General features: G+C 37.3%; 1 protein-coding gene across 4 annotated transcripts in view; it reads left to right on the top strand.

The window, feature by feature from the left end:
* The window catches only part of LOC128234524 (protein CDV3 homolog), a 44,662-nt gene that overhangs the window by 14,986 nt on the left and 10,005 nt on the right, over positions 1 to 19,671 (top strand). The window contains exon 1 of one of the 4 annotated variants that reach the window (XM_052948785.1): positions 18,918 to 19,205. The exons of 2 other annotated variants lie outside the window; for them this stretch is intronic. In XM_052948785.1, coding sequence (XP_052804745.1) covers positions 19,008 to 19,205 — 198 coding nt within the window. In that variant the 5' untranslated portion in view covers positions 18,918 to 19,007. Of the gene's footprint in view, positions 1 to 18,917; positions 19,221 to 19,671 lie in introns of those variants that run through there. One more of the 4 variants, XM_052948783.1, reaches the window with a different exon arrangement.

Raw genomic sequence — 19,671 nt, 5'->3', positions numbered from 1 at the left:
TCATTGCTGCCACAAAAAGGCCAAATATAAACTTAGGTAACAATATACCAGTTCTATAATAACTTTATACATTGATCATGGCTGCCACAAAAAGAGCCATATACAAAATAAGGTAACAACAAAGTGGTTCACTAACAATTCAATACAAAGATCATGGCTGCCACAAAAAGAGCCATATACAAAATAAGGTAACAACAAAGTGGTTCACTAACAATTCAATACAAGATCATGGCTGCCACAAAAAGAGCCATATACAAACTAAGATAACAAATACCAGCTCAACAAAAACTTAATACATAGATCATTGCTGCCACAAAAAGAGCCATATACAAACTAAGATAACAAATACCAGCTCAACAAAAACTTAATACATAGATAATGGCTGCTGCATAAAAGCCATATACAATTTAAGGTAACAAAATGTGGTTCCATTATTGAACAAGCATTTTCAGTGAAAAGATATCCCTCGCCAACGATCGCTTGTTTGTGCTTACAAGCATCATCGCAGTATGTTGGTTCATATTTATTTCAAGAATTTCTACCTACTAGTGACTGAGAAATGGCTATGAATGTGCATTTTTTCAAAAAATCAAGGGCAATAACTCTAGGGACAATTGACCAATTGAATTTTTTTTGGACGGGCATCATTCCAGTATAGTGGTTCATATTTATTTTAAGTTTCATGAAATTCTACCAGCTAGTTACTGAGAAAACGCAGGTGACGGACGGATGGACGGACGGATGGACGGACGGACGGAAGGACGCCATTTCAATATCCCCCTCCCTATTTCATAGGCGGGGGATAATAACCTTACACTTATATCATGGTTGCCACAAAAATAGCCATATACAATCTAAGGTAACAACAGTGGCTCTTTAATCATTCAATACATAGATCATGGGTGCCACACAAAGAACCAAATAAAAAATAAGGTGACAACATAGAGGCTCAATAATAACTTAATACATAGATCATAGCTGAAACAAAAAGAGCCCAATACTAACTAAGGTAACAACATAGTGGTTATATAATAACTTAATACATAGATCATGGCTGAAACAAAAAGAGCCCAATACTAACTAAGGTAACAACATAGTGGTTATATAATAACTTAATACATAGATCATGGCTGAAACAAAAAGAGCCCAATACTAACTAAGGTAACAACATAGTGGTTATATAATAACTTTATACATAGATCATGGCTGAAACAAAAAGAGCCCAATACTAACTAAGGTAACAACATAGTGGTTATATAATAACTTTATACATAGATCATGGCTGAAACAAAAAGAGCCCAATACTAACTAAGGTAACAACATAGTGGTTATATAATAACTTAATACATAGATCATGGCTGAAACAAAAAGAGCCCAATACTAACTAAGGTAACAACATAGTGGTTATATAATAACTTTATACATAGATCATGGCTGAAACAAAAAGAGCCCAATACTAACTAAGGTAACAACAAAGCAGCTCAATAAAAAGCAAATGCATAGATCATAGCTGCCACAAAAAAGAGTCATAAACAAACTAAGTTAAAAAAAACAAAGTGGTTCTATAATGCCTTCATTCATAGATCATGGTTGCAAAAAAGAGCCCAATACAATCTAAGGTAACAAAATAGTGGTTCTTTAATATTTTAATTCATAGATCTTGGCTGCAACAAAAAGAAACAAATGTAAACTCAGTTGGCAAAAATGTGATTCAATAAATATCATAGATCATGGCTGCTACAAAAAGAGCCAAATACAAACTAATGTAACAACATAGGGGCTCAACAATAACTTGATACATAGATCATGGTTGCTGCAAGAAGAGCCATATACAATCTAAGGTAACAACAAAGTGGGTCTTTAATCACTTTATACAAAGATCAAAACAAAGTGGTTATATGATAATTAATACATAGATCTTTGCTGCAAAAGAGAGCCAAATAAAAACTAAAGTAACAAAATAGCGGCAAAATAATAAGTCAATACATAGATGATGTTGCTGCCACAAATATAAACAAATATTAATTAAGTAAGCAACAATCTGGTCCAATAACAGCTTTATACATAGATCATGGCTGCAACAAAAAGAGCCAAATACAAACTAAGGTAACAACAAAGCGACTCAAAGATAACTTAATACATAGATCATAGTTTCCACAAAAAACATAACCAATCTATGTTAACAACAAGTGTGTTATGATAACTTAATACATAGATCATGGCTGCCAGAAAATAAACAGCAAAATAAAAACTAAGGCAACAACATTAAGCCGCTCAACAATAACAAAATAAATAGATCATGGCTGCCTCAAAAAGAGCCAAATATAATACAATCTATGGTAACAACAAAGTGGTAATATAATAACTTTACACATAGATCATGGCTGCCACAAAAAAAGCAAAATACAAACTAAAGTAACAACATAGCAGCTCAATAATAGGTAAATGCATATATCATGGCTGCCACAAAAAAGAGACATAAACAATCTAAGTTAAAAACAAAGTGGTTCCATAATGACTTAATACATAGATCATGGCTGCAAAAAAAAGAGCCAAATAAAAACCAAGTTAACAACATGGTAACTCAATAATAAGTTTATACATAGATCATGGCTGCCACCAAGAAAAAAGACAAAAATACAAACTCAGTTAACAAAAGTATGATTTAATAATAACTGAATACATAGATTATGGCTGCCACAATTAGAGCCAATTACGAACTAGGGTAACAACAAAGTTGTTATATAATAATTTAAACATAGATCTTTGCGGCAAAAAAGAGCCAAATACAAAAGTATTAAAACAGCAGCCAAATACTAAGTTAATAAATAGATCATGGCTACCACAAAAAGAAACAAATACAAACTAAGTAAGCAAAAATCTGGTTCAATAATACATAGATTATTGCTGCTGCAAAAAGTGCCCAATACAAACTAAGCTAACAACATTGCGGCTCAACAATAACTTCATACATAGATCATGGCTACCAAACAATAAGCCAAATTCAAACTGATATAAAAAAATAGTAGTTGAATAATTAATTATTTCAAAGATTATGGCTGCCATGAAAAGAGCCATAAACAAACTAAGGTAACAACACAGCAGCGCAATAATAAGTAAAGACGTAGAACATGGCTGCAACAAAAAGAGCCATATACAAACTTAAGCAACAATATAGCGCTCAACAATAACTTTATACATTGATCATGGCTGCCACAAATCAAAAAGCCAAATACAAACTAAGGTACAAAAAAGTGGTTCTATAATCACTTAATACATAGATTATGACTGAAACAAAAGAAAGAGCCAAATACAATTTAAGAGAACAACATAGCCCCTCAACAACAAGGTTATACATAGTATTAAAAAGATAATTTAAAACATAGTTCATGGCTGTCTAAAAAAACACACACACTGGTTAAAAGTAACTTAATACATAGATCATAGCTGAAGCAAAACCAATAACTTTGACATAAATCAAGGCTGCCACAAAAAGAGCCAAATACAGTCTAAGGTAACATAACACTGGTTTAAAATAACACAACTCATCAAATATGCAAACTATGTTCTGTGATGCTTCCTATAAATATTTGGCACTCGTAAACATTCATGATCCAGAAGTTTGAATCAATGCAGACCTATCTCCGGCTGGGTGAATTTTGTTGTGATCTGGTAGCTTGAATCCATGCAGACATATCTCCGGCTGGGTTTATCTTGTTGTGATCCTGTAGCTTGAATCCAGGCAGACCTCTCTCCGGCTGGATGTATCTTGTTGTGATCCTGTAGCTTAAATCCAGGCAGACCTATCTCCGGCTGGATGTATCTTGTTGTGATCCAGTAGCTTGAATCCATGCAGACCTCTCTCCGGCTGAGTAAATCTTGTTGTGATGAAGTAGCTTGAATACATGCAGACCTATCTCAGGCTGGGAGAACCATGCCTAATGCCCAGTTAGATTGTCATGATGTAAAATAACCATCTAAAACAATCTCTGAATCCCCTTCTTCCTATAGCCCCATTTTCAGTCCTAAACAAAACTTACGGTAACAGCTATTCGCAATTCAATGTCTAAGTTTTCTAAATATGCAAAAAATAGCTAATATTTCAGACTGGAAAACTGTATGCTCTTTGAAGAAATGATGTTATGACATTGAACCCATGTAATTAGAGCAATTAGAATTGGTTCTGTTATTAGTCATTAAAATTTATGCAATGGTAGATCCTTCTATTTTCCAGATATGCAACATATGGGATCTATGAATATTTATAATTGTTTGCAAAAGAAAAAAATGCTAATCTTCTTCCATCAATGGGTAAATAAAGATGAAACTGCACAAACTTCTTTATCACCCCTAGTGTAACGCAGCTTCAAGCTAAAAGAGCTGTGAACAAATTTAAGTTATGAAGAACAAGAGCTGTCACAGTATGTGACGAATGCCCCCGAATGTGACATTGACCTACGAACAAGGTCAGTACATGAAAAGTTGATCTTGCCTTTACGTGTCAAATACATATGGCAAGTTATTTTAAATTGCCTCTGAACATAAAAAATACCACCCATACTTGACAACCTACACTGTTATGTCCTTATAATCAGCATTCCATTGTGAATAAACACTTAGTGTATCTTTCACCTTAGAGGTATGGACATGGGTCTTGCACACAACACATCGTCTTCGTATGTGGAACACATGTAGCAAGTGATTTTAAAATCTGTCCATACAAGGGAAAGTAACAGCCCTGACACAACAACCTATACTCTATGTCCTTATATGCAGCACTCCATTGTGAATAAACACTAAGTGTGACCTTGACCTTTGAGGTAGGGACACGGGTCTTGCACGCGACACGTCGTCTTGGTATGTGGAACACATGTGGCAAGTTATTTTAAAATCTGTCCATACAAGAGAAAGTTACAGCCCGGACACGACAACCTATACTCTATGCCCTTATATGCAGCACTCCATTGTGAATAAACACTAAGTGTGACCTTGACCTTTGAGGTAGGGACACGGGTCTTGCACACGACACGTCGTCTTGGTATGTGGAACACATGTGGCAAGTTATTTTAAAATCTGTCCATACAAGGGAAAGTTACAGCCCGACACGACAACCTATACTCTATGTCCTTATATGCAGCACTCCATTGTAAATAAACACTAAGTGTGACCTTGACCTTTGTGGTAGGGACACAGGTCTTGCACGCGACACGTCGTCTTGGTATGTGGAACACATTTGGTAAGTTATTTTAAAATCTGTCCATACAAGGGAAAGTTACAGCCCGGACACGACAACCTATACTCTATGTCCTTATATGCAGCACTCCATTGTGAATAAACACTAAGTGTGACCTTGACCTTTGAGGTAGGGACACGGGTCTTGCACACGACACGTCGTCTTGGTATGTGGAACACATGTGGCAAGTTATTTTAAAATCTGTCCATACAAGGGAAAGTTACAGCCCGACACGACAACCTATACTCTATGTCCTTATATGCAGCACTCCATTGTAAATAAACACTAAGTGTGACCTTGACCTTTGTGGTAGGGACACAGGTCTTGCACGCGACACGTCGTCTTGGTATGTGGAACACATTTGGTAAGTTATTTTAAAATCTGTCCATACAAGGGAAAGTTACAGCCCGGACACGACAACCTATACTCTATGTCCTTATATGCAGCACTCCATTGTGAATAAACACTAAGTGTGACCTTGACCTTTGAGGTAGGGACACGGGTCTTGCACGCGACACGTCGTCTTGGTATGTGGAACACATGTGGCAATTTTTTTTTAAAATCTGTCCATACAAGAGAAAGTTACAGCCCGGACATGACAACCTATACTGTTATGTCCTTATATGCAGCACTCCATTGTGAATAAACACTAAGTGTGACCTTGACCTTTGAGGTAGGGACACGGGTCTTGCACGCGACACGTCGTCTTGGTATGTGGAACACATGTGGCAAGTTATTTTAAAATCTGTCCATACAAGAGAAAGTTACAGCCCGGACACAACAACCTATACTCTATGTCCTTATATGCAGCACTCCATTGTGAATAAACACTAAGTGTGACCTTGACCTTTGAGGTAGGGACACGGATCTTGCACGCGGCACTTCGTCTTGGTATGTGGTACACATGTGGCAAGTTATTTTAAAATCTGTCCATACAAGAGAAAGTTACAGCCCGGACACGACAACCTATACTCTATTTCATTATATGCAGCACTCCATTGTGAATAAACACTAAGTGTGACCTTGACCTTTGAGGTAGAGACACGGGTCTTGCACGCGACACGTCGTCTTGGTATTTGGAACACATGTGGCAAGTTATTTTAAAATCTGTCCATACAAGGGAAAGTTACAGGCCGGACACGACAACCTATACTCTATGTCCTTATATGCAGCACTCCATTGTGAATAAACACTAAGTGTGACCTTGACCTTTGAGGTAGGGACACGAGTCTTGCACGCCACACGTCGTCTTGGTATGTGGAACACATGTGGCAAGTTATTTTAAAATCTGTCCATACAAGGGGAAGTTACAGAGCCGGACGGACGGACGGACGGACGGACGGACGGACGGACGGACAGACGGTGCGATTTTAATATGGCCACCTTCGGGGGCACAAAAACAAACTAAGGTAGTTACAAAATAGATACACGAATCTATATATGAGACCATTGCTGTCTGCAAAAAGAGGTAACAAGAGTACCTCAAAGATAAAATGCTTGTCTGTTTTTTAGTCAATAAAGGGCATAACTCAACATTTCCTACTGGTAATATCAATACGATGTTTCATGTTAATGCCCTGGTTATTTCGTTTTGCCTTAGTGAAGTTTTTGCATCACTTTTTTTCAATCTATCAAGGGGCTTAACTTGGCAATTATTAGCTATGGCTATAGGTTTTGCTACACATGTGCATTTTGTCACTTGTAACATGTGATCAATGTTTCATGTGTATCTCTTTATAAACTTAAGGTCATGACCATGTTCAGGTTTTGCATCACTTTTTCAAACTTCCAAGGTGGATAACTCAATAATTATTAAAGCCAAGGTTATTGGTCTTGCTACACATGTGCATTTTGTTACTTGAAACATGATCAATGTTTCATGAGTTTATCTTTAATAAACTTCAAATAATGGCCATGTTCAGGTTTTTGCTTCACTTTTTTTCAAAATTCCAAGGGGGTTAATTCAATAATTAAATCCAGAGTAATGGGCCTTGCTGTACAAGTGTGTGTTGTATGAAGTTAAATGTGCACAAAGTTTCATGTAAATATTATGAATGGTTATAAAGTTATGGTCGAAATAAAGTTTGTGCATGTACAAAAAATCAAGGGACATTACAAGACAATTTTTAAACCTGTAGATATGGAACTTGCGGTATATGTGCATTTTTTATCTTACAACATTTTTACAAAGTTTCGTTTGAATATATTAAGTTTTTTTGAGAGATCTATAGCTAAGGTAAAAGGCTTGGCACAACATTGATGGTGACACTAAGGCTGTGACAATAACTGCACATCTTTAATTTAAAACATTGACCAGCTAAAGTGTAGATACAACAGAAAAATAAAATGATGAGCTTAAAGTGACAATCCTGTTCAAAATCAATACATACACATGTATAACAAACATAGATTTTGAGTGGTAAACCTTTAACTTCTTACTAAATAATGCATTTATGGAAAATATTAATAACTGATAGCAAAAAATATTAAAAGATTGGTGAGTGCTAAAAGATTAACTGTTTCTACTATCATCTCATAAGGTAGAAATACTTTGTTTTTGTTGTTTGCTGGCATCAGGGACCGATGAATATTACGGTATTAAAGAACTGAGTAAATTGTTGGTATGAGGCATCAGGCTCATATGGTTAGATCTTGAAGGTCTGTCAATAAATTGCTGTTGGGGGATTTAGGTTCCTATAGTAACTATGATCTTGAAGGTCAGAGGTAATCTCTGTTGGAGGGGGATCTGGTTCATATGTTTTTTCATGGTCTTGAATTCTTGCTGGAGGGATCTGAGGTCCCTGTTTTTTTTATGATCTTGAAAGGCTGAGTAAATTGTTGTTGGCAGGCAACAGGTTCCTACAGTTATATCTTGAAGGACTGAGAAATTGTTGTTTGGGGATCCAGTTCCTATGGTTTTTATGGTCTTGAAGGACTGAGTAAATTGTTGTTGGCAGGCAACAGGTTCCTACAGTTATATCTTGAAGGACTGAGAAATTGTTGTTTGGGGATCCAGTTCCTATGGTTTTTATGGTCTTGAAGGACTGAGTAAATTGTTGTTGGCAGGCAACAGGTTCCTACAGTTATATCTTGAAGGACTGAGAAATTGTTGTTAGGGGATCCAGTTCCTATGGTTTTTATGGTCTTGAAGGACTGAGTAAATTGTTGTTGGCAGGCAACAGGTTCCTACAGTTATATCTTGAAGGACTGAGAAATTGTTGTTTGGGGATCCAGTTCCTATGGTTTTTATGGTCTTGAAGGACTGAGTAAATTGTTGTTGGCAGGCAACAGGTTCCTACAGTTATATCTTGAAGGACTGAGAAATTGTTGTTTCCTATGATTATTGATTATTATGACATAAAGAACTGGGTATGAGGCATCAGGTTCATATAATTAGATCTTGATGGTTTGAATAAATTGCTGTTTGGGGGTTAGGTTCCTTTAGCAATTATGATCTTGAAGGTCTTGAGTATTGTTTTTGCTGGGGGATCAGGTTCTTATGGTTTTTATGATTTTTAAGTATTGGGTAAATTGTTATTGTAGGGATCGGGTTCCTATGTGTTTTATGATATTGAAGGACTGGGGTAATTGTTGTTGGCAGGCAGCAGGTTTCTTTAGTTATATCTTGAAGGACTGAGTAATTGTTGTTGGGTGATTAGGTTCCTAGAGTAACTCTGGTCTTGAAAATCTGAGTATTTTTTTGATGGTGGTGGTGCTGGTTCATAAAATTATGGTGTTTATGATCTAGAAAGACTGAGTAAATTGTTGTCGGAGGGGTCAGGTTTCTATGTTTTTCATGGTCTTGAAAGGCTGAGTTAATTGTTATTAGGGGGCATCAGGTTCCTATGTTTTTCATGGTCTAGAAGGGCTGAGTAAATTGTTGTAAGGAGCATCAGGTTCCATTAATTATATCTTAAAGAATGAGGTCAATTGCAGTTTGGGAGAACAGGTTCTTATGGTCTTGAAAGACAGAGTAAATTGTGGTTTGGGGATAAGGTTCATAAGGTTATACCTTGAAGGACTGAGTAAATTGCAGTTGGGTGTATCTAATTCATATGGTTATTATGCCATGAAGGACAGAATAAGTAGTTGATAGGGGGATTCATTCCTATAGTTTATGATATTGAAGAATTGAGTGAATTGTTATTTGCGGGAATCAGGTTACATATTGAAAAACTGAGTAAACTGTTTTTAAGGGGATCAGGTTCCTATGTATTTTATGATCTTGAAGGACTGGGGTAATTGTTGTTGGGGTTACAGGTTCCTATGATTTTAATGATGGTTATGGCTATTATGATCTTGGGGGAGTGAATAAATTGCTGTTAGTGGAAATCATGTTCCTTTGGTGTTATCTTGAAGGACTGAGTCAATTGCATTTGGAGGGAACAGGTTCTTATGGTTATTATGGTCTTGAGGGACTGAGTAAAATTGTTGCTGTGGGTCATCAGGCTAAGGTTTTATCTTGGAGGACTGAGTAAATTGTTGTTGGTGGGCATCAAGCTAAGGTTTTATCTTGGAGGACTGAGTAAATTGTTGTTGGTGGGCATCAGGCTAAGGTTTTATCTTGGAGGACTGAGTAAATTGTTGTTGGTGGGCATCAAGCTAAGGTTTTATCTTGGAGGACTGAGTAAATTGTTGTTGGTCGGCATCAAGCTAAGGTTTTATCTTGGAGGACTGAGTAAATTGTTGTTGGTGGGCATTAAGCTAAGGTTTTATCTTGAAGGAATGAGTAAATTGCAGTTGGGGGATCAGGTTCCTATAGTTACTATCCTATTGAAGGACTAGGTGAATTGTTTTTGGGGTATCTGATTTATATGGTTATAAAGATCTTATAAGGACAGAGTAAATTGTTGTTTGGGTGTTCAATTCCTATGATTATTATGCTCTTGAAGGATCAGTAAATTGTGGGCATCAGGTTCCAATGGTTATATATTGAAAGACTGAGTTAATTGTTATTGGGGTAATCATGTTCCTATGAAAAATATGATCTTGATGGACTGAGTCAATTTATGTTGGGGGAATCATGTTCCTATGGAAATTATTATCTTGAAGGACTGAGTCAATTGATGTTGGGGGAACCAGGTTCCTTATAATGGAAATTATTATCTTGAAGGACAAGAAAACTGTTGTTTGGGAATTCAGGTTCATATGGCTATATGTTTAACCAAGTAAATCATTTTGGGGGTGATTGGGTTCCTATTGTTTTATGATCTTGGAGGACTGAGTAAATTGTTGCTTGCATGCATCAGATTTCTATAGTTAGTATGAAACTAAAGGACTGAGTAAATAGTTGTCAGTGGGCATGAGGTTCCTTAGGTTATATCTTGGATGACTGAGTAAAATTTTGTTGGTGGGATCAGGTTCCTACAGCAAGTAAGTTTTTTGAAAGACTGGGTAAAATTATTGTTTGTTGGCATTAGGTTTCTATTAGGTTATCAAGCTCTTTTGGTTATATCTGAGAAGGGCTGATTTATTGTTGATGGAGGGCATCAAGCTCTGGTTATATCTTGAAGGACTGAGGAAATTGATGTTGGGTGGTCAGGTTCCAATGGTTACTATGATCTTGAAGTAATGAAAGAAATGTTCAGGTTCATACAATTATATGATATATTGAAAGATTGGTTAAATTGTTGTTTGCAGGCATTAGATTCCAATGGTTATATCTTGAAGGACTGAGTAAATTGCTGTCTAGGGGTGTGGGTGCATCAGATTCCAATGGACTTATTTGAAGGACTGATTTAATTGCTGTTGGGGGGGGGAACAGGTTTCTATGGTAATATCTTTAAGGAATGTGTAAATTATTGTTGGGAGGATCAGATTTTATTTTGAGGTCAGGTTCATATAGTAACTATAATTATTCTTGAAGGACTGAGTAAATTGCTGTTGGGGGTTGCAGATCTCGTGTGTATGGTTATTATGATGTTGAAGAACTGAGTAAATTCTTGTTGGGGGTTGCAGATCTGGTGTGTATGGTTATTATGATGTTGAAGAACTGAGTAAATTCTTGTTGGGATGATCTATGATATTATTATCTTGAAGGACTTAGTAAACTGTTTTCGAGGGGAGGGGGTGGGGTCAGGTTTCTATTATATCTTGAAGGACTAAGTAAACTGTTGTTGAGGGGGGTTGGGGGTCAGGTTTCTATTAAATCTTAAAGGACTGAGTAAATTGTTGTTGGGGGGGGGGGGGGGGGGTCAGGTTTCTATTATATCTTGAAGGACTTAGTAAACTGTTGTTGAGGGAGGGCGGGGGGGGGGGGGGGGTCAGGTTTCTATTATATCTTGAAGGACTAAAGTAAACTGTAGTTGAGGGAGGGGGGGGGGGGTCAGGTTTCTATTATATCTTGAAGGACTTAGTAAATTGTTGTTGGGGATCAGACTTCTATGATTTTACTATCTTGAAGGACTTAGTAAACTGTTGTTTAGAGGGTGGGGTGGGGTGAGGTCAGGTTTCTATTATATCTTGAAGGACTAAGTAAACTGTTGTTGAGGGAGGGGGAGATCAGGTTTCTATTATATCTTGAAGGACTTAGTAAACTGTTGTTGAAGGGGGTTGTGGGTCAGGTTTCTATTATATCTTGAAGGACTGAGTAAATTCTTTTGGGGGGATATCAGGCTCCTATGATTTTATTAACTTAAAGGACTTAGTAAACTGTTGCTTAGGGTGGGTGGGGGTGAGGTCAGGTTTCTATTATATCTTGAAGAACTTAGTTAACTGTTGTTGGGTGATCAGACTTCTATGATTTTACTATCTTGAAGTACTTAGATAACTGTTGTTGAGGGGGATATCAGACTTCTATGATTTTACTATCTTGAAGTACTTAGATAACTGTTGTTGAGGGGGATATCAGACTTCTATGATTTTACTATCTTGAAGGACTTAGTAAACTGTTCTTTAGGGGGTGGGGTGGGGGGTGAGGTCAGGATTCTATTATATCTTGAAGGACTAAGTAAACTGTTGTTGAGGGAGGGGGAGGTCAGGTTTCTATTATATCTTGAAGGACTTAGTAAACTGTTGTTGAAGGGGGTTGGGGGTCAGGTTTCTATTACACTTGAAGGACTGAGTAAATTGTTTTGGGGGAATATCAGGCTTCTATGATTTTATTAACTTAAAGGACTTAGTAAACTGTTGCTTAGGGTGGGTGGGGGTGAGGTCAGGTTTCTATTATATCTTGAAGAACTTAGTTAACTGTTGTTGGGTGATCAGACTTCTATGATTTTACTATCTTGAAGTACTTAGATAACTGTTGTTGAGGGGGGATCAGACTTCTATGATTTTACTATCTTGAAGGACCTAGTAAACTGTTGTTTAGGGGGTGGGGTGGGGTGAGGTCAGGTTTCTATTATATCTTGAAGGACTTAGTAAATTGTTGTTGAGGGGGGTTGGGGGTCAGGTTTCTATTATATCTTGAAGGACTGAGTAAATTCTTTTGGGGGGATATCAGGCTCCTATGATTTTATTAACTTAAAGGACTTAGTAAACTGTTGTTTAGGGTGGGTGGGGTGAGGTCAGGTTTCTATTATATCTTGAAGAACTTAGTTAACTGTTGTTGGGTGATCAGACTTCTATGATTTTACTATCTTGAAGTACTTAGATAACTGTTGTTTAGGGGGTGGGGTGGGGTGAGGTCAGGTTTCTATTATATCTTGAAGGACTTAGTAAATTGTTGTTGAGGGGGGTTGGGGGTCAGGTTTCTATTATATCTTGAAGGACTGAGTAAATTCTTTTGGGGGGATATCAGGCTCCTATGATTTTATTAACTTAAAGGACTTAGTAAACTGTTGTTTAGGGTGGGTGGGGTGAGGTCAGGTTTCTATTATATCTTGAAGAACTTAGTTAACTGTTGTTGGGTGATCAGACTTCTATGATTTTACTATCTTGAAGGACTTAGTAAACTGTTCTTTAGGGGGTGGGGTGGGGGGGGGTGAGGTCAGGTTTCTATTATATCTTGAAGGACTAAGTAAACTGTTGTTGAGGGAGGGGGAGGTCAGGTTTCTATTTAATCTTGAAGGACTTAGTAAACTGTTGTTGAAGGGGGTTGGGGGTCAGGTTTCTATTATATCTTGAAGAACTTAGTTAACAGTTGTTGTGGATCAGACTTCTATGATTTTACTATCTTGAAGGACTTAGTAAACTGTTGTTGAAGGGGGTTGGGGGTCAGGTTTCTATTATATCTTGAAGAACTTAGTTAACAGTTGTTGTGGATCAGACTTCTATGATTTTACTATCTTGAAGGACTTAGTAAACTGTTGTTGAAGGGGGTTGGGGGTCAGGTTTCTATTATATCTTGAAGAACTTAGTTAACAGTTGTTGTGGATCAGACTTCTATGATTTTACTATCTTGAAGGACTTAGTAAACTGTTGTTGAGGGGTGGGGTCAGGTTTCTATTATATCTTGAAGGACTTAGTAAACTGTTGTTGAAGGGGGTTGGGGGATATCAGACTTCTATGATTTTATTAACTTGAAGGACTTAGTAAACTGTTGTTGAGGGTGGGTGGGGGTGAGGTCAGGTTTCTATTATATCTTGAAGAACTTAGTTAACTGTTGTTGGGTGATCGGACTTCTATGATTTTACTATCTTGAAGTACTTAGATAACTGTTGTTGAGGGGGATATCAGACTTCTATGATTTTACTATCTTGAAGGACTTAGATAACTGTTGTTGAGGGGGGATCAGACTTCTATGATTTTACTATCTTGAAGGACTTAGATAACTGTTGTTGAGGGGGGATCAGACTTCTATGATTTTACTATCTTGAAGGACTTAGTAAACTGTTGTTGAGGGAGGTTAAGGTCAGGTTTCTATTATATCTTGAAGGACTTTAAAGTAAACTGTTGTTGAGGGGGGAGGGGGGGGGGGTCAGGTTTCTATCATATCTTGAAGGACTTAGTAAACTGTTGTTGGGGGTCAGACTTCTATAATTTTACTATCTTGAAGAACTTTGTAAACTGTTGTTGGGTGATCAGACTTCTATGATTTTACTATCTTGTATGACTTAGTAAACTGTTGATGGGGGGTCAGGTTTCTATTATAACTTGAAGGGCTGGGTAAATTGTTGTTGGGGGATATCAGGCTTCTATGGTTTTATTATCTTGAACACTAGGTAAACTTTCTTTTGAGGGGGGTCAGGTTTCTATTATATCTTGCCGGGCTGAGTAAATCATACATTAAAACCCATTGAGCGATATGCTAAGTGGTAAAGTGAAAAATAACTTAGCAAAATAGAAAAATAGCATGGACAAGCTAAATCTGCAAAATCTGCAAAAATGCACTTGCTTCTCACCAAGGTGACCTGGTTTCGATTCCCAGCCTAGGTGCATGTGAGTTTGGTTAGTGGTCATTGACACAATGTAATAACATGATAAATTAGGCAACAAATAAAGAGAAATAGTGAACAAAGGATCATGGATGAAAACAGAGATAGTGAGAATAAATGTAAGATTGATGAGAATGGATTGATGACAGTTGGGTACATATACCATTTTGTGAAAATAAGTCTAAAGTTTTGGAGCATACAAGACCAATTTTAGGTAATTTCTATAATTAAAGGGAGATAACTCTCAAGTGACTTAAGAGCGATATGGCATCATGTGAACATCTTAAATTATTGGCCAAACGTTTTTGCAGGACTTGTTTAAATTACGAAGGGGGGGGGGGGGGAGACATTTTGTATAAAATGACTGACATGATTTATACAAAACTTCATGTGATTATATAATCAACATCCAAAGAAGATGATCCTGTCATTTGATGCTGTAGGGAGGAGGAGGAGGAGGAGGGGGGGAGGAGGAGGAGGAGGGGGGGAGGAGGAGGAGGAGGGGGGAGGAGGAGGAGGTTGGTGGTGGTGGCGAAAGGTGTGGGGTGGAATGATTATTTTTTCACTGTCAAAGCATCACTCAGATTAACTATTTACTTACTTTTGTTTCATGAGTCATGGCAACTGTTCATGTTGACCAGGCTTCTGTGCTCAGGAGTGGTTCATGCTGTTCACTTGTTCATGTTGACCAGGCTTCTGTGCTCAGGAGTGATTTATGTTGTTCCCATGTTCATTTATATTAGTACTTCCAGAACCCTGAAATTTAATTATAAAAGGGAAAAAAAAAAATCCTTATTTTGTTTCCATTCAAAACAGTTGTTCAGTTTTGCAATTGTTCAGACTTTCTACAATTCAATTACTATTCCCTTTTTTGGGGTGTGCATTTTTTAGTGAAATTGTCACACATTAATTTGAACCCGATCTTATCAACTACTTTATATGTACAATTGTATTTACATTGATTTAACCCTTAGAATTGTGATATTTTTTAAACAATTGACTGTTGAGATTAAAAGTGTATTTCAATAAGCTACTAAAAATTCTCTCTTATACTCCATGATAAAATGGGGCCTGTAACTTTACAATGAAGACAGAAGTCTTTTATTCAAATTGATTATGATAATCAATATGACTTTTTACCTACTTACCTTCTACAGCTAGCAGTTGTATCTGCTAGTTCATGTTGACATGATCAAGTTGAAGCATTGTTTTCTTCAGTTTATGGTGACAAGTTCATGTCCACACAGATCGAGAATTTGGGTTTACAGATGGTTAGAACTTCCGACATGTGCTGCATACCACATAACTGAAAAAAATACAGTTTAAATGGGGTAAGGGTGGGGGTGGGGGGGGGGGTGGGGGGTAATGAGGTCCTCACCAGGAATCGTTGGCAACATTTTAATACCATAGTATGAATTCTGGTGAATTCATTATATTCATATTTCGTCTTTGATATTGACATATAGAAACATTCACTTGGAAACTTCTCACATTACAACCCCTTGAATGATAATAATTTCAGTGAAATATCACTTCCGAGTAACTTTTCATACTTTTGCACGGGTACTTCGTTTTGAAATTTAAAATCATACGAATGTCAATAAATATGCATCTTTATTGCAGTAACAAAACATTCTATTCGTTTCCGGTTAAGATATTATCTTTTTATCAGCGACTTTCTTTAACTGCTGGATTGAAACGTTGTTTTTATTTTTTATTTTTGAAACCATTTGTCAGCCATCGTTTCCGGCAGCGTCGCTCTGCATTTTAATTACCGAATCGACTTTTCGTCATATTTATCGTCTCGTTCCGGGCGTCCTGAAGAAATCGTTTGGTCATCATCATCATCATCATCGTCATCGTGTCACCGGTTTGGACTTTTCAACCCTTATATTTTGAAGACTTAACACCCCCCCCCCCCCCTTGAAATGCTTTAATTGCCATATTTAATACATTTCAACCCCTATATGTCAGTTGTTATATTTTTATTGTTTTTGTTTGATTGTTGCATATGCCTCAATAAAGATGAAGACTGTAATTAACTATGTGTTCATCAAGTAATCAATGTTATTTTCCCATATACTGAATAGACATAGATCTGTTATCAAAATATGTTTATCAACCGTATATCAAATCTGGGACCAATAACAATCCTACTCCCAGAGTAGCGGCCCACCAGCCCATCCTTGGTGGCGTCCAATGTTTGAGCTGTAGCGGCGCTCTCTGGCAGCTGATTACACAAACGAAAACAAACTGCGAAGTAGGAGCTGCGATGTACATCTGCCCATGTATCGCATGGTGTGGTTACGTTCGTGGGCGCATTTAGTTGTAGGAATATGTCATTAGGGAAGTCGATGTGGGTGATCCTGTTCACCAACATGTTCCCAGTTTGTTGTCTGACCTTCTTTGCTGTAGAGGGTCACAACCGAGGTTGAATATCATATGGCTAGTGTTGCTGGTGTTTTTGTGGTCGCCAGCGCCGAACCCAGCTGCTATAGTTGGACCTCTTCCAATTGTCAGATTTTCCTCCTGCTGTTAGAGTTCAGTCGATCGGCGTATAGATACGGTCAACGTAATCTTGAAATGATGCACGAGCAGAGTATCGAGGACTGTCAGCGTAACTTGTTCCTGCGTTCAAATGTATTTATTATTTCATGAAATTAATTGATTCTGTTAAAAATAACATTTAACATTTGTTAGAACACATCTTAAGCTATGGGTCCAGATAAGATCTCAAACGTTATACTTAAGAGCTGTGCAAGCCAGCTTGCTCCTAGCATATTTTCAATCTTCCAACTACATGTATCAACTACCAGCAGCGTGCTACCAAGCGACTGGGTAAATGCGAACATATCACATGTGTACAAGAAGGGAGACGTTCGCCTTGCTGAAAACTATAGGCCTGTGTCTCTCACGTCAATCTAATGTAAGACACTTGAACATATCATTCGCAAACACCTGCTTAATCATATGGAAAGGAATAAAATTTTAACAAACTTGAATCACGATTTCCTCTCAGAATATTCATGTGAAACTCAACTCTTAGTAACGCTAAAAGACCTCCTTACCGTCAATGACGAAGGTCACCAGACAGTCATCATACTTGATTTTTCTAAGGCGTTCGATACAGTCCCGCACCAAGAACTACTCTGTAAATTAGAAAGCTTTGGTGTCAAAGGATCTATCTTCAATTGGTTGAAATTCTTTTTGATACAGAGACACATGCAGGTTGTTGTAGAGGGTGAATGCTCCCAGAAAGCCACAGTGGACTCCGGTGTACCCCAAGGAACTGTATTGGGTCCATTCGTTTTCCTATGCTATACAAACGACCTGCCATTATCAGTAAAGTCACAAGTGCGCCTCTTGCAGACGATTGCCTGCTATATCGGAAAATTCGAAATCAGAAAGACTACGACACACTTCAGAATGACCTTCAAGAACTTGAACGATGGGCTGAAAAATGGGGAATGAAATTTAATGCTAGAAAATGATACATATATAATGAGTGTCAACAACAAAACCCCACATTTTTACACACCATGCGGACATATATTACAACAAGTTACTTAAAACCCGTACCTTGGACCATCTCCGAGAACTTGACATGGTCAACCCATATTACTAAGATAAAACTAAAAAAACAAAATCAACTATGGCACTCCTAAGAAGAAACTCTTGACACTGCCCAGAGGATTGTAGAAAATCAGCATATCTGGCACTAGTTAGGTCTATCGTTGATAATGGTGCTTGTATTTGGGACCCATATCTAAAACAGGACATTCTAAAACATTATAAAGTTCAGTGCCAGGCAGCCCGTTTTATAACCGGGAAAGTCCATAGAAGAGGTTTGTGTGTTGAATATGCTACAATCTTTGAAACTTCCTACTCTACAAGAACGACGAACAGACAGCAGGTTGATCTTTTTATATATGATAGGGTGACCAAGGGTTTGGTGCCAGCACTACCAACTGAGTTCCTACAGCCAACTAGGCAAAATTAGAGCTACTAAATTTCAAGACTGTATTAAAACAAACATTATTGTAAAACAAGTGATTAATCATGACAAAGGATTTATAACTCAACAGTGTAAAACTGAGCAGTTAAAACAATCATTCTTCGTCAAACGTGTCAGGACTGAAACCATCTTAAGATTAGTGTAGTCCACGCACAGACAGTGGAGGGCTTGAGGGCCGCCCTTCATTTTTATTAAACGCCTCCCCCACCCCCACGCCGTAACAGGCACTTCACCGTTATTTTTCTCGTTTCCGACAGTGCTTATAATATGAGAGGTACGTTGTTTATACGGGCATTGCCTTGAAACGATAACGATTTATAAATTGCCGGCTCCATTACTTCCGCTTCCGGTACACGAGAGAACAGGATGGTTATTTTGTGAAAATCATATTTTGTGCCATATTTATGTAGTTGTTCGTGATTTAAGAAAAGACTCAAAAAATATGGCGGACGACAATTTAGATGATTTCTTTGCTAAAAAAGATAAAAGCAAAAAGAAATCAAAATCCTCAAAATTGACTCCAAGTGACATTCTCGCACAAACAGATGAAACTACGAAGAAAGGAAAAAAATCGAAAAAAGACAAAGATAAAACGCAAACAACAAATTCTTCTAACACCACTGATGGCCATGGATTAATTGTAAACCCCGCGGAGGTTTGGATTGGTTATTGATCCACTCCTCTTTCTTATGTGAAAAGTTTTTGTGGCATTTAACCAACATAAATATATTTTGTGCGATTATTTGGTGGCACTAAGTGGTTTGCAGTACCAGTTTATGGTTGTTGAATGGAGTGAACCATTATCACAGTGAATCTTTACAGTGTTGTAGTAAAAATTAAAATATTATTCATTATACAATCTGCGTCGACATCAAATCCATCTTCAAACTTGTTGCACTATTATTATTAACTTATTAAGTAACTTAATTTTACTTATACATAAACACCCACTGATTGCACTTTATTGCACTATTCGAATTGAGTGACTTACCACGAAAACTTCTGTTTTGGTCTGTTATAATGTTTGGTTTGGTCATCACTGTTAATTTTCAGAAAATGTACTTTCAGTTTCTATTTTAAATAATTTTTCATTGTCATTTTTTACT

This window comes from Mya arenaria, chromosome 5, assembly GCF_026914265.1.
Source record: "Mya arenaria isolate MELC-2E11 chromosome 5, ASM2691426v1".
Taxonomy (NCBI): Eukaryota; Metazoa; Mollusca; class Bivalvia; order Myida; family Myidae; genus Mya; species Mya arenaria.
The sequence above is the reverse complement of the archived record's forward strand: the minus strand, read 5'-3'. Positions and strand labels throughout refer to the sequence as shown.